The following is a 13,274-nucleotide window of genomic DNA, read 5'->3' as shown; positions in this document are numbered from 1 at the left end:
GGGCATTTGATATTTCAGATGCTAGGAAAGGGGCAGCTTATTCTTTCAAGAGCACTGATCTTAAGCCATGGAAATGAACTGGTGTAGTTGTACATTCTCACTCAAAGCAAATGTTAATTGAGGGAGTTCCATCTGCCAAATATCATGGAGACTGCTTCCTTGAAGAATCCATTAGCGAGGTTGAATCATGCTGTCACTGAGGTCTGCCACTATGTTCTGTGCTTCCTGTGTGCTGGACTACCACTATAACTTGATGCTTTCTAAACCAGTAAGCATAGAATTCTGCATTATGCAGCACCTTAGTTTTATACCCGTCACTGTGATGTTGTTTTCCTATGAAGGGATAAGATGTTTTGTACTTGTAAGTACAGCAATGGGACTCATCCTGCCTTGATTTAACCACCAAAGGCATGTTTTTGATGGAATAAAGGCAATCACCTTGGCATTAGGTTGCATTTCAAAGAACTCACATTTTGTGTTTGGTACCAACTCTTAATTTCAAAGCTCAGACAAGTCATGATAATGTCACTTGATGAGAATCTCAATAGCTGGATTTGAATACCTGTAAGCTAGTCCTCAGGCAGCAAACTTTACTTAGTAGAGTCAAAAATTAAATCAATGAAGATTGTCTTCAGAGGCTTCAATTTGGATTTCTTCACATTACCAAACTTGCAGTACTGCAAAAGGTCTGCACAACCCATATAACTAAGAATTCACTCCAGAGAGGCCTTGAATGGGCCAAACATCACCTAAGGGGTACAACTGTATCTGTTTGAGATACAGACATGGATCTATAAGCTGTTGAGAAAATAATCAGTGCACACGTGCAAGGAGTAATATTCACATTTTCACTTAGCAGCTACTTAGAATTAAGGAGACGTTGTGGCTTAACATTCCACCCCCAAAAGAAAATGGACTAATTCTTTGGCAGGTCTGTGATTCTGCTTTGGCCTGCTTCAAGAATGTTTTAGTGTAGAAGAAACAGTAATTTCCTATCCCCTCTAACAACCAATATATACTTAGTACGGTCATGAACTCTCTCTAATTTATTTAATCTACTGAGAAACCCAACCTCAAGGAGAAAATTGAAATTTCTCCAGTGCATAAATATAAATCAAACTCTAAAGATGTAAATCCACCATTATAATCAACATTATTCAACTTAACTGGCTGCATTCCATAGAAGTACACCTGGGGCCCAATAGGATTGGAATTGCAGTATTCTGTACAATACTGGATCATTTACATCTATACTTTTCCAGGTAAATTTCAATTTCTTTCACCCAGAGAATTCTCCAACTTCTTTCTGTTAGTTATCACACATTAATTGCTTTCGATGGAAATCCATTCCAAATATCCAATATTGTGGAGGGGGCTAACGAGAAATTGTTCTTGCCTTGCTCGAGGCTCACAAATTTGGACTTGTCCTCTAGTCTTGCCATCAGTTTAATTTTAAAAAGCCAAAACCTAGTTTTACCATTATCCATATCTTTCAGCATTTTAAATGCCTACATTGTTTCCTCTTCCTACTGGTCAGTTGCCCTTGACAGATGTTTGTCAAATTATTCTATCAAATTAATTTTCAGGATTTTTTTGCTAATTTGGCATTAAGTACCTGAGTTGCACACAACAGTATTTAAGGAATTGGCCAACAAAATTGGTCATATTCTAGTGAGGATCTTTAGGGAATTATTAGGATTGGAAATTGTACAAATGATTACAGGAAAGGAACACACCTATTTTTACAAAAGGGTAAAAGAATTGTCCTAGAAATTACAAGCCGGTGAGCCTGACATCTGTCGATGGTAAAATATTAGAGGCAAGGCTGAAGAAGAGCATCATGAAACACCTCAAGATAAATGAAGTCATCAGGGAAAATCAGTAGGCCTTTATGAGGAGGGGAAGAGATTATGTTTGACAAACCGGTTATAAATCTTTGGAGAGGTATTGGAGCTGCAACTCAAACAATTATAAATCAGCCGCCTCATTAGGGGATTTGAGGTTATAATTGTCATCTAGATTCATAAATGAGATTACTACCTTTAGTCACATCTTTTCCCTCTAAAAAGCAGGAGTTCATGGGTGGTTTGATTTCCTTTTGGGTCTTTCTGTTGCTGATGAGAGATTATAGCAAACACTGACTGTACATGGGCTTCATGTAAGATCTGATAATACCTACAGAGATTAACAAATGTGGTGCAGTTACTGGTGCCTGCGTGGCTCAGTTGATAGCACTCAGAAGATTATGGCTTCAAGGCCGACTCCAGGACAGATGGAGAACTACATTGTCAGAGATGCTATTCTTCAGATGAGATGTTAAACACAGGCTTCAAAGTAATTCTGTGTGTGTGGAGCACTCTAGGACATCCTTCCTTTTTCCACTGCAAATCTAATCCAATAGTAAATCAGAGTGAATTACCAAGAAACATATCCAGTAATTAGATTCAGAACCTACAAGAATATTTGAGGGCAAAAACTGACACAACTTAAATAACAATTTTTATGTGGCATGACTGGTGGGCAAGTTTACTCTCCCACCCTGGCATATACATTTAAACTGATGCAACACATTTTCAACATAATTTAGGACTAAGCTACAAACATGGTGTACATATTAAATAATATAAATCCCAAAATAAACAGATGCCAAGTAAGGTTAAGTACTTAACACTAATCTCAAAATATGTGGTTCACCAATAACGTGATGATGAAGTCAGATGTGTGCCACAATAAAAAGCCCTGGGTCACCCAACATTCATTTTATATGAACTATTACCAAGTACTGCAAGTGGCAGATATAAAAAAATGTGTTAAACAAAACACATTAGTTATGTTTCATTGGTGTATACAAAGTTGTATGTGTGGGTTTTCATACCAATCTGATAGGATTTGCTTTGAACTAATCTGCACATTGGTATTTGGTCTGTACTAGAATTGTCAGTTATCAATTTAATTGGTAGAATGACCTTATGTGTGCAGCTAAATGTCTATTAAGTGGTGACTGCACAGAAGGAAACATTTTCATTGTATAAACATTTCAAGTTGCTGTGTAGACCAACTATCCACTCAATTCTTAGACAGGAGCAATGTCAAATTCAATGCAAAACCTGACCTTTGACTTTCTAATTTAGGAAAGGTATTGACTGATCTTTTAACCCAGCTAGACTTGCACAGGCATAACCAGATAATAGTAGAACAAAGGATTATGCAGAAATGAGATATGGATACTATTATATGTGCAAATAGGAAATACTTCCTGGGAAATTGGGAGGGTTTTAAATAATAGACAACTCGTTGTGGATGTTAAAGAAATCTTGGAGACTAACTTTATTTGTAAAAATTAAACAGGTCTCCTGTTAGTACACATTTCACTTATTTCAATGTACATACAACTATTAGAGCTTTTATGCACATCCACATCAAGGAGGTAAAAAACGATGGTCAGATTCTTCAGGAAGTGTCCATTGTGTGCACAACTTCCTCCACAACTTCGAGATCCAGTGGAGTAACCATTTCCGTTAGGATTCCCGTTATTCCCCTATTGTACTTGTAGTTGCCTTGCCTGGTGGGACAAAAAAGATGCAGTGACATGAATCAGCCATTCATGTGGAAATGACTTATGAAATAATACTGGGCGGCCTGCTGGTGGCACTGTCCAGGGAGAGTATAAATACTCGGGCATAGGCCTGGCTTGCTCAGGACATTCTTTAACAGGAACTAGTGAAGGACACAACTAGATCTCCATGTTGTAAAACAGTTGATTAAAGCTTTGTTTAACGCTTAGACCAAGTGCCTAGTAGTATTCTTACGTCATGCAGTACACAGTAACTATCTACAGCAGAGAAACCAAATTTTTCCTGGTATTGGGAGCATTACATAATTGTTTATTTGTAATTGCTTTTGCTGAAATTTTCAGCTTTCAAAGTTGATGGAAGAGGTTAAAAGTATGAATTCTTGCAGGCGTGACAGAATTTTTTTGTGATGTGCCTTTTTGAGTAGCAAAGATAAAGTATGCAGCTACTATCAACAAAATTATTTTAAATGAATGTGTATATATTTGGTTTCAGTTGCTCCACACTTTGTACTTGAGTATTTTCCCCCACACAAAATTCTTTGCTGAAAACAATACCACGGTTTTGCAGAGTCTTCAAAAAAAAAGGTTGCTATCCTATTTCTGGTAAATGCTGACAGGAGAAATAATAGCAGAAGCAACAAAACATCTGCACAGTTAAACAGATGTTATTCATTTACATTAAAATTAATTATACAGACTAGTGCATCTCCTGTGAAGTTGCTCACAGTGAGTCAAGGGATGTACAACTAGTAGGCTGTAACTTAATTTTTTTCTTGGGGAGGCGTGCAAGGTTACAGATATGAAGTAGACTGTTTTTTGATTGATCCCTGTGAAATCTGAATCAGATATGTGTGTGTTACGGATATATTTAAAGTACAATACAGGCTATATGGAAAACAGATTAATTATCCTTCTTCGGATGAGGTTCTGAACCAAGGACATGCCTGCCTATTACAGTGGTTCAAGTGGATGTTAAAGATCCCTTCTTCCAAGACTAGGGAGCTCTGGTGTCCTGCCAACATTCCTCCTGCAAACACCACCACCCATGGAAAACAAATTAACTGGTCATTGACGACTGCTGTTTCTCTGACCCTTCTGTGGACAAAATGGCCTCCATAACAACAGAATGAAAAATACAGTATACAAATGAACAACATTTCTAGAGAACATTTTGAAAGAATGAATGAACTAAATGGTACAATTTTAAAGGGCATGCAGGAACAAAGAGACCTGGGGGGGTTCACATACATAAATCTTTGAAGTTGGCAGGACAAGTTGATAAGGCTGTTAAAAAAGCATACGGGATCCTTGGCATTTATAAATAGAGGCATAGAGTATAAAAGCAAGGAAGTTATGGTAAACTTTTATAAATCACTGGTTAGGTCTTAGCTGGAGTATTGTGTCCAATTCTGGGCACCACATTTTAGGAAGGATGCCAAGGCCTTGGAGAGGGTACCCAGAATAGTACCAGTGATGAGGGACTTCAGTTATTTGGAGAGACTAGAGAAGGTGGGATTGTTCTCCTTAGAGAAGAGAAGGTTAAGGGGAGGTTTAATAGAGGTGTTCAAAATTCTGAGGGGTTTTGATAAAACTGTTTCCACTGGCAAGAGGGTCAGTAACAAGAGGACACAAATTTAAGATAATTTGAAAAACAATACAGGGGGTTGAGGAGAAAGTTTTTTACACAGCGAGTTATGATGATCTGGAATGCACTGCCTGAAAATGTGGTGGAAGCAGCTTCAATAGTAACATTCAAAAGGGAAGTAGATATATACTTGAAAAGGAAAATTAGCAGGGGAGTGGGACCAATTGGATAGCACTTTCAAAGAGCCGGCACAGGCATGATGAACCAAATGGCCTCCTTCTGTGTGGTATGATTCTATGAGCAGCCAGAGATCAAATTAATTTTGTAGGCAGATTACAGAAAACTGCAGCATTTACCCTTCAAAACATTGCTACAACTTTACTGGTAAACAGTGCTTAACTGAATATTTGCAACAAAAAGTTTTAGTGGAATACACTGTATTAGGTTCCTGTGTGTTAAGTACTAAAGGCCAATAGTTTATAATTTAACACAAAATCAGCTCCTAAATGTAATCTCCAATTCTGACCTAATGCAGGGAGACCCTCCTCCCCAGCATACAGTGGCAATTTAAGGGGGCCCAAGTTTTGGCCATACAGGGTTCAGTATCCCAATTCTCATGGGATGGACAAGTACAATACAAATAGTTTTAATTTAATATTTCTTACTCAGAGGTTGATTTACAGTAAGGAGATTGGGCTAGTGGACTGTGCAATAAGCTGCTGTCTCACCCAAGGCTTTCTCCAGTGACAATTCTGGCAGCTAAATGGGAGGACAGATAATAGCAGCTTCTCTGCATTTCAGGACTGGGTTTTGTAAATTGGATATCTCTTATAAATGAAATAAATTTTACTGAGAAAATTGAGTGGAGAGAATAAAGGTTTATATGATGCATGGAAGGTTTAAAATATTTTGTTGATACAAAAATATTACACTGACACAAAATGGAACACCTTTTCCTGGATTAATCACCACTGTAAACTCTCAAAAAAACAAATCACGTGGGCTACACTGATAGGACTCAGTGGCTCATGCGAGAAAAGAGCTCAGATTGAATCAGTTGTCTGTGCTCAGTTAGCTGATTTCAGCTAGCGTATTGGTGTGGCTGTTACAAGTGGTATCAACCCTACCAGAGTGGAAGGGGGAAAGTCATTCAGGCTCCTCTCCTGATCACTTTTCAGTGATGTCTGCTGAAAAATGCATGTGAATAGGACTTGGTTGTGATGTCTTCCATGGTCAAACGAACTCTCTGATAGTTTCTTGCCAAGACAGTCACATGAAAATGACCACTTAGGCAAGATACATGGGGCCATTGCTGCCTATGGAATCATATCACAGCATGAATGACTGCCTTTAGGAGAGGAGGGATAAGGAAGAGATCAGAGGGAAAATAGTCAGAAAAAAACTATATATATTAAGTAATAAGCTAGTGTCCCACAATAGCATATTTAGTGACATCAAAATGTTTATTTACTGTCATTATAGTTTAATTACACTTTCGGCTCTAGTCTAGACACAATAAAATCTCTGGTCAGCATCATTAAAAACTCATTAGTTCACCCCCATTCAAAAGCACAGATGGTAAGATACAGTTGAACGAATATTCAGATGCTGTACAATTCTGAGATACACTTCTGAACGAATGAAGTACTATCTTGTGATTCTTCTGAAAGTCAAGACTAGTCTTGTTGGTTGATCCATAAAAAACAGACTGCATACTTTATCTATTAGTGTCCAAAAGCTATTGCCAAACACAAGGCATCCTTTAATAAAATCAGAATGTGTTTATTTCAGTATTTTGGATGCTATGTTTTTCCAAGCTAGATTTTGACTTTTTTCTCCCCTCCCCCCCCCACCACACCCCTCCCACCACCTCAACTCCCAAAAGCATTGACTTCTAGTCTGGGTACGGCTCTGAGGGCATCAGGCACCTACCATTATCTCACACAAGAGTCCATTATTTAGGTTTCAATACTGAATGCCAGAATGCTGTTCAAAGACTGAGGGTGGGGGGGGGGGGGGGGGGTGCGGGGGGCGGAAAGAAGGTCTAGGGGGCATCACAGCTGAATCTGATTTTTCCTTATCCAATGTTCACACATGCAGGGATCAGGCATGGAAATCCTGGCCTATTTTCTCCTCTGTAACCTAGTCCAATTGCAGTATCCCTGCAACCACCCTGACTCAGAACAGCTAACTCAGCACAGACTAGGGATTAAATCTGAAACCTTCTTGGTCTATGTGTCTCAACTCTCCAGGTCATCTTTCCAGCTGAATTTCTACATTAAAATGTCTTCCTCCCCTTGCCCCACTTAAATAAAACATGAAGAGTGTTTTATAAGAAAGCAATATTTATAATTACCACTGGGATCTGACCATTCGATGTTTTACAAATGTTATTTGTACTTCTAGAGTATCTTTCACTTTCATTAACTCCACGCACCGTCCAACACAGGCAATTCCATGTGATTTCATCCTCTTTTGTAAGTTTTCTTTTTATTAAGCATTTGACAAAGCCACACTTTGGCAATTTATGTTTAGAGAAGGCATGGCCCGTCTTCTGTCAAAATCTGTCTCCACTTCTCCCCCGCCCCAATATGTCCCCATAGGAAAAATTCCCAGTAGTCCAGGTAAGATCTGGACATTACAGATGTAACCCTATATCCTATCACCTTCTAGCTTTGCATCATCAATACACAATTTTAGATTGCGAACTCCTTGGAAATTCTGCAAAGAAACATTCATAGTGCAAAAAAAAAGACAGAAACTGCTTACCGCACACCCTTTTTATTGGCAATATCATGAGGTCTTAGGTAGTCCAACTTATTCTTCGTTATCACACACAAATCAATGTTACTTCCTGATCCGAGGTCACTGAAAACACCTGCAGCAATGGCATCTCGTACAAGTTGCTTAGCCTCTTCTTCCTATTAGAAAAGTTTTGGAGAGGTGTCTCGTCAAATGGAGTTTAGAAAGTTAAAATAATTTGGAAACAGTTAAAGGCAAAAATTTCTGTATATCCATAAACGTTGGATTATAAACTCTGATGAAGGAGAAACTGTTTTTCTTTAGTTGCAAAGTAGTTATTTGCATCTTGCATTGAAGGACAATTTGAGGCACTTTGTAAAATCTAGTTGGAGTTTTCCTGCCTGGTTATTATCCCAAGACTCTCCATTTCCTATTCTTGGTATAACACTGTGCATTATGTATCACAATGAAACAGCAATAGCTCCCTCTATTGGGAGAACTATAGAAACAAGTTTATTCACACAATAGGCTTCCATAATACAATTTTTTTGCATTTTCAGCAAACTACAGAAATTTTGCCTCGTTATTATTTTGACCAAACTTACCATATGTGGCACGGCATTTGTGTGTTAAGGAAACTGCATTATAATAATTACTTTTTTTGTACATAAAATGAATGTGATTATTGTATATTTAACACGGTTTACCATCAATGCAACGAGCGAAATGTTTTGCAAGGGCATGTCTAGAAATAAAAGTAGGAAGTTAAAAGTATAGAAATTTAAATTTAGTTTATTAACTTCCTTGTTTTGACAAATTCCTGGCTGATGCTTTTTAATTTAGTCTGGTAATGTCTCTATACTTTAGTAGTGCAGTTCCAAAATCCATATGTATTACCTTAGTTTGTCTTTCAGGAACCAAAAGTACAAAAATAGTCAAAAGTTATATTCCATAGGCCTCGCCATTGTATTGACTAAGAAAAAAGTTACATACAAACCATCTTTGCCAGTGTTACACCATTAAAAAGACTGGAAGACACACCTGAACTAACGGTGTATAATTTTGTATTCTGCAGAAAGGCCACTTAAAAGATGATACAGCTGCTATGTGCTCTCAATGCTCAAGTGAATCTGAACAGAATCCTAAAACTATCAACAACAATCAAACCTATCCCCACTGCATCACATGCATTCTCTTGTGACCCACACAGTACAAGTGGTAGTTATTAAAAACATTCAGATTCTAATGGATTAACTGGGGCTTTTATCTTTTGAGAGATTTGTTCAAGGCCACACAAGTACTTTAAATTATTAAACCTCCTGTTTTTGCAGGTTTGTTTGCTTTTTATCTCCTTGTAGCACAGATCTTTTCCAAACCAAATGAAAAATGCATCCAGCCAACCGATAAGGATACTGGCCCATAAATTTATTTTAGATTGAATTTTGTGTACTGTACATCTTAAGTGAGCCAGTTAGGCGAAGCTGTGGCTCTAAACCATCAGCATTGATATTTTTTGCCAACACTAGCAACTGGCAATTAGCAGAATCTGTACAGAAGAAATCAAAAGGATGCGAGGCATCCATGAACCTAAGTTATAACGACAAGTTATAGAATTTGAGATTGCTTTCTTTAGAAAAAGGGGAGACATCACGGTGATTATGAAGTGAATTGACAAAATTGATTAGGGCAAATTGCTCACTCTGGTAAAAGATTCAAATGCGAGGGGACGCACGTTAAAAATGAGGAAATTAAGAGCAGGAAAGGGAATTTATCCATCAGGTGAGCTTTAAACCACACACCAGATCAATAATCAACACCGCTTACTTCCACCTCCATATCATCACTGGCCTACGCCTCTACCTCACTAACACTGCTGCTGAAATCCTTATCTATGGCTTTGTCACTGCAAAGCTTTATCTCTCCAACACTCCCCATGCCAGCCTCCCAGTTCCACTCTTGACAAAATTCCAACACATGCAGAATTTTGCAGCTTGCATCTTATTCTGAAAATAAATTCTGTATATTAATCACACTGGTTCTTGCTAAACTCCACTGGCTCCGTTTCAGTGTATCGATTTCAAAAGCCTCATCTTCAAATCCCTCCACGGCTTCACTTCACCCTACCTTCATAATCTTCCCCAGCCCGACCTCTCAGATTGCATCCTCTGATCTTGAAACTTTGGTCTACTGCATACGCTTACCCCCATCCCCGGTCCTCCTAAGATGGCAGAGTCTTCAGCCACCACACCCCTACACGCTGGAGGCCCATGACAGTTGTGTTACATGGTATCAGCAACTATTAATCAGCTAATTCAATACTCAGTCCAGGAATAAGTAAGAACAACTCAAGTTTCCGATTGCTGGAGGCTGTGCAAAATAGATTTTCATTAAGTGCAAAGGTTTGGACATTTTCAGACTGGTTTAAAAAAGAATGGCAATGTACAATTTTAAACCAAGTTAACTGTTTATATACCTGTTTGGTGTTGATAGTCATTTAAAAAAAATGGATTTTCACCTACCAATTTCATATGAACCAGGGGGAGGGAGGTTGAAAAGAACGCAAACAAAATCTGGTCCAATAAGGATTTTAAATATCCTACAAATTCCAATGCAATGTTGCTAGTAAAGCTATTAAATTTAAAGTAGATCTCCTATGACATTGCTCATGGGTACTTTGGGATTTGAAGCGTGATATTCCATAGACGTTACCTATACTAAGCTGATGCCGCCAGTTTGCTTCTCATCGCGGACTCGCAGTTGTCTCTCAAGGGCTTCATTTATCCATCAGGACAAGAATAGGCACTAAGGTTGTGGGCTTGAGGGTTGGAAGGCTGAGGTTGGGCTGGTTCTGTTGGTGCTGCTTGTGGAGCACTTTATGTTTTCTGACAATTAACATTTGGGAATCAACGAGATTTCACTAGAACTATGGATTGTGTGTACATCTCACTGGCTCTCAGTATACTTGGTCAGATTAAAAGGGTTTCCAGCCCCCTGGAAGAGCTGCTCTGGGATCCCTCTGTGACTGTATTACTCTCCTCTTTTCACTCTGCTCTCTTCACTCACCCTCTGGAAGTTGGAGTGAGGATCTTTATAGACAAGTTTCCCCCCCAGAATTATCACATTTTTTATGTTAATATATTAAAGCTTATTTTTAAGGAGTGTACATTGGGATGGGGTGGGAAGAGGAACTGCAGCTGAAAGGAGGTTGAAATTTTTTTCTAACAGTCTTGATTGGTTTTGTGTCAACACATGGTTCAAAGTTAGCGGCTCACTACAATCAATCATACAATATTCCAATCACACATTACAGATACACAGAAACAAGATTTTTAATAGAGGTAGATGGTGTGTTTTTGGAGGAGATGATTGGTGAGGGAAAAATAATGGCGCAGAATTAAAAACCACATGCATTGGCAGCCATGATCCATGTGCACATGCCATTTTAGATGACCATTTTCTTTCCTGACTAATTTAAGTAAATTCTACATGCGAACTTTTAGCTACAATGTCTTAAGATTTTTTCCAAAATGTCTTAACAACCAGTGAAGTTCAATTTTCAGAAAAAGGCAGCAAATTCCCTCATCTTTCAGCACAGAAATCAGGCATACTTGAACATTTTTCAAGATCAACTGTTAGAGAGACAATTGTGCCAAATATTTGACATGTATATAACTGTTTAAATCACTAACTTAATACAGTGAAAACACACAATTTCTTACAATAACTTACTCTAGGCATCTCATCCCCTGGAGCTTAAGTGTTTTACCTTAAAGGAGCCTGCACAGAATGATGCTCTACAACACAAGTCATCTGTGACAAGCAGCCTTTACAGCACTATCTGTTCACCTCCATCAGACCATCACAGAATGTGTCCCTGGGCTCTTATGTGCAGCTCGATTTACTGCCAGATGACAAATGAGCAGCACTTGCGGGAAGTGTGAAAAGGTCTACACCAGTCATGTAACGGTCACCTCAGCTGTATCATAGTGCACAGCAAGCTTAAGCAACACCAAAAGTCATTAAATTGACCACTAATGGCCACTTTCAGAAGGTACCAGAGGAATTAACAGTGTGTGAGATAAATAAAAATCTCAGCATATACTGCTAATCAACAACTGTGTTTGATAAAATATTTATAACATTGCCAATCTGCTGCATTTAATACAAGGAGGCACTCTAAGCATTGTCATTTTCGAAAATGATTTATATATTGCTGCAGTACTTCATGTAGGTTCTGTTACTGGTCGCACAATCCAAGATATACAAATGAGTTTCTGATAGTTGTATATTGCATCTAAGCTCATTATCTGAAGAACTGCACACCAACAGGAATTGGAGCTCATCAAGAGGAGATTCTGGTCCTTTAAAAAAGCTATTGTTGTCAGGAATTCCAAGCTTGCAAGCCATAAATTCATGTATACAAATAACAGCCAATTTGGAGTATCTGGGATTTCAAGCAAACATCACCGAGCAGTGAAATTTTTAAAGGCAGCATCTTCATATAAAAACACAATTTTTGAAACTTAGAAATGTCTCTGTTGTAAGAAAAAAAGTGTCGAATAACATTCCTGCTGCCGCCTCTGATACTCCAAATGGTTGGCCATTATAAACAAGGATTTTTGTCTTATACGGTAAAAATTCCTGATACCCTCGAAGCTAGGTATTAAAAAAAGTTTTCATTGAAAACAGAAATAAAGATTTAAAAAATAATTTAAGCTAATTTTTGAATTTTCAATCAAACTATAACAAAGAAACTGGAATACATCTTTAATATGATTTGTGTGCTCAATGTATTTAATCTATGAACTAATTTGACATTATTCCAATTTTCAAAACTAACTTGTAACAAATGGTAACTCGTGTCTCTTTGGTAAAATGACAAACAATTTAGTAAAACAAGTTTCATCTGCACCTGATCTGGTTTGCTATTTATAAACAATATCTTGTGCAAAGCCTCACTCTGTAGTGCATAAAAGTACTAAACGCTGTTCTAAACAATGCACCCCCCCCCCTCTGCTATTTTCCATGTTATATCCAGAGTGAACACCAGTAAAAGTAGAACAAAAAATAAAATACTGCAGATGCTGGAAATCTGAAACAAAAACAGAAAATGCTGGACACACTCAGCAAGTCAGGCAGCATCTTTAAGAAAGGAGAATGTTGACGTTGCAGGCGTAGTCTTTCATCAGGACTGCGAACAACACAGTTCTGATGAAGGGTTATGCCTGAAATGTCAATATTTTCTATTCTTTACAGATGCCGCCTGACTTGCTGAGTGTTTCCAGCGCCAGTTGGTGTAGTACTGATTTTAAGCATTTTAAACCATAGGGTTAAAAGCAAGCAATCCTTATTTGTTTCTACAAAGTGCAGTTA

The 13,274-nt window shown here is 38.1% G+C and overlaps 1 protein-coding gene across 1 annotated transcript in view; it reads right to left on the bottom strand.

The window, feature by feature from the left end:
• Positions 1-3,294: 3,294 nt before the first annotated feature.
• psmb7 (proteasome 20S subunit beta 7) overlaps positions 3,295-13,274 on the bottom strand; it is a 78,807-nt gene continuing 68,827 nt past the window's right edge. Inside the window, exons 7-8 of the mRNA XM_085965671.1 lie at positions 7,929-8,080; positions 3,295-3,562 (exon numbers count right to left, since the gene is read on the bottom strand). Coding sequence (XP_085821797.1) covers positions 3,451-3,562; positions 7,929-8,080 — 264 coding nt within the window. The 3' untranslated portion in view covers positions 3,295-3,450. The remainder of the gene's footprint in view (positions 3,563-7,928; positions 8,081-13,274) is intronic.

Source organism: Somniosus microcephalus, chromosome 23 (genome assembly GCF_052327205.1).
Source record: "Somniosus microcephalus isolate GS21.2 chromosome 23, FLI_Smic_1.0, whole genome shotgun sequence".
Classification (NCBI taxonomy): domain Eukaryota; kingdom Metazoa; phylum Chordata; class Chondrichthyes; order Squaliformes; family Somniosidae; genus Somniosus; species Somniosus microcephalus.
This window is presented reverse-complemented; position numbering and strand designations above follow the sequence as displayed.